This window comes from Colletotrichum spaethianum, assembly GCF_022836535.1.
Source record: "Colletotrichum spaethianum MAFF 239500 DNA, contig15, whole genome shotgun sequence".
NCBI lineage: Eukaryota > Fungi > Ascomycota > Sordariomycetes > Glomerellales > Glomerellaceae > Colletotrichum > Colletotrichum spaethianum.
The window spans coordinates 856,699-858,648 of NW_026054785.1; the positions used below are offsets into that span (position 1 = coordinate 856,699).

Sequence of the window (1,950 nt, forward strand, 5' to 3'; positions counted from 1 at the left end):
CCCTCTTCTTTTAATCACATACAAAGCCAATACTTCGCACTCTCGTTTGCATAACTCGTTACCAACTTTTTTGTTTCCTACCTACCGTTTGGGTCGGATTCTTCTTCACGCTAGAAAGAAAGAAGGAAGCCTCATTTACTGTATCATTCCGCAGTAAAGGTCAAATCACCAACGGCAACGACAGCCTCGACTCGTGCCTCCGAGATTCCAACAAGGAACCTGATTCCAAACTTCACCACCAAGAAAAACTACACAACCAACTCTCACAATGGGCAAGGTCGCTACCGTATTCTCGGCGGCGCTGCTGCTCGCCAGCAACGCCGCTGCTCTCGACCCCATCGTCATGAAGGTATGCCTTGGACTGACTGACTCGCCTCCGGGAATATCCCTTGCCACCACAGATCGCTGACAGCCTCCCAGGGTTCCAAGTTCTTCTACGAGAACGGCACACAGTTCTTCATGAAGGGTATCGCCTACCAGCAGGACACCGCCGCCGCCGGCGGCGAGTCCAAGACTGGCGAGTACAAGGACCCTCTGGCCGACGAGGCCGCCTGCAGACGTGACGTACCCATCATGGTCAAGGCCGGCACCAACACCATTCGTACCTACGCCATTGACCCCAAGAACGACCACGACGCCTGCATGAAGCTGCTGAGCGACGCCGGCATCTACGTCGTTTCCGACCTCGGCGAGCCCAAGCTGTCCATTAACCGTGACAACGCCCAGTGGAACACCGACCTGTACGAGCGCTACACCGCCGTCATCGATTCCCTTGCCAAGTACGACAACACCATCGGTTTCTTTGCCGGTAACGAGGTCTCGAACAACAAGACCAACACCGAGGCCTCTGCCTTCGTCAAGGCTGCTGTCCGTGATTCCAAGAAGTACATCAAGGACAAGGGCTACCGCTGGATGGGTGTTGGCTACGCCGCCAACGACGACGCCGAGATCCGCACCAACTCGGCCCACTACTTCAACTGCGGTGACCAGGACTCCGCCATCGACTTCTGGGGCTACAACATCTACTCGTGGTGTGGTAAGAACACCCTGGCTGGCTCCGGCTACCAAACCCAGATCGACTTCTTCAAGAACTACTCCGTCCCCGTCTTCTTCGCCGAGTACGGCTGCAACATTCCCGACGGTGCCGACGGCCGCATCTTCCAGGAGACCACTGCCTTGTACGAGAAGGAGATGACTGACGTCTTCTCTGGTGGTATCGTCTACATGTACTTCCAGGAGGCCAACGACTACGGTCTTGTCGAGGTCAAGGGCGACACGGCCTCACCCATGACGAACTACAAACAGCTTGCTTCCCGCGTTCTTGCCGCCACCCCTTCTGCTGTCCAGATGTCCTCTTACGAGCCCACCAACAAGGCTGCTGAGTGCCCCGGTGTTGCTGCCAACTGGGAGGTTCACGCCGATGCTCTTCCCCCCACCCCCGACAGCTCCCTCTGCGAGTGCATGGTTAAGAGCCTTTCTTGCACCCCCAAGACCGGCCTGAAGGCATCTGCCATCGGCGAGATCTTCGGCTACATCTGCGGCGCCGACCCCGCCTCTTGCAACGGTATCAACACCAACACCACCACCGGTGTCTACGGCGCCTACTCCATGTGCACCGACGAGCAGAAGCTCTCCTTCGTCATGGACGCCTACTACAAGGCTCAAAAGTCCGCCAGCACCGCCTGCGACTACGATGGCCAGGCCCAGGTTGTCACCCCTTCCAGCAGCGACAGCTCTTGCAAGAGCGCCCTCGCTTCTGCCAGCGCTGCCAACAGCGCCGCCGCCACTGCTACCGCCCCCGTCTCTTCCACCGCCAACCCCAGCTCCAGCGCTTCCGGTAACGCTGCCGCCGGCAACCCCTACCAGCCCATCTTCAACTTCGGTGGCTTCGCCGTTGGCGCCTACTTGGTCGCCGCCGGTGCCGTCGGTGCTGCCATGGTTGCCTTGTAA

At 58.5% G+C, this 1,950-nt stretch overlaps 1 protein-coding gene across 1 annotated transcript; it reads left to right on the top strand.

The window, feature by feature from the left end:
• Positions 1–268: 268 nt before the first annotated feature.
• Positions 269–1,950, top strand: ColSpa_06488 (1,3-beta-glucanosyltransferase ARB_07487; the record flags this gene model as incomplete). Its single annotated transcript, XM_049272700.1, has 2 exons — positions 269–349; positions 421–1,950. 2 exons carry the CDS (start codon positions 269–271, stop codon positions 1,948–1,950), a joined length of 1,611 nt encoding a protein of 536 aa, XP_049128657.1.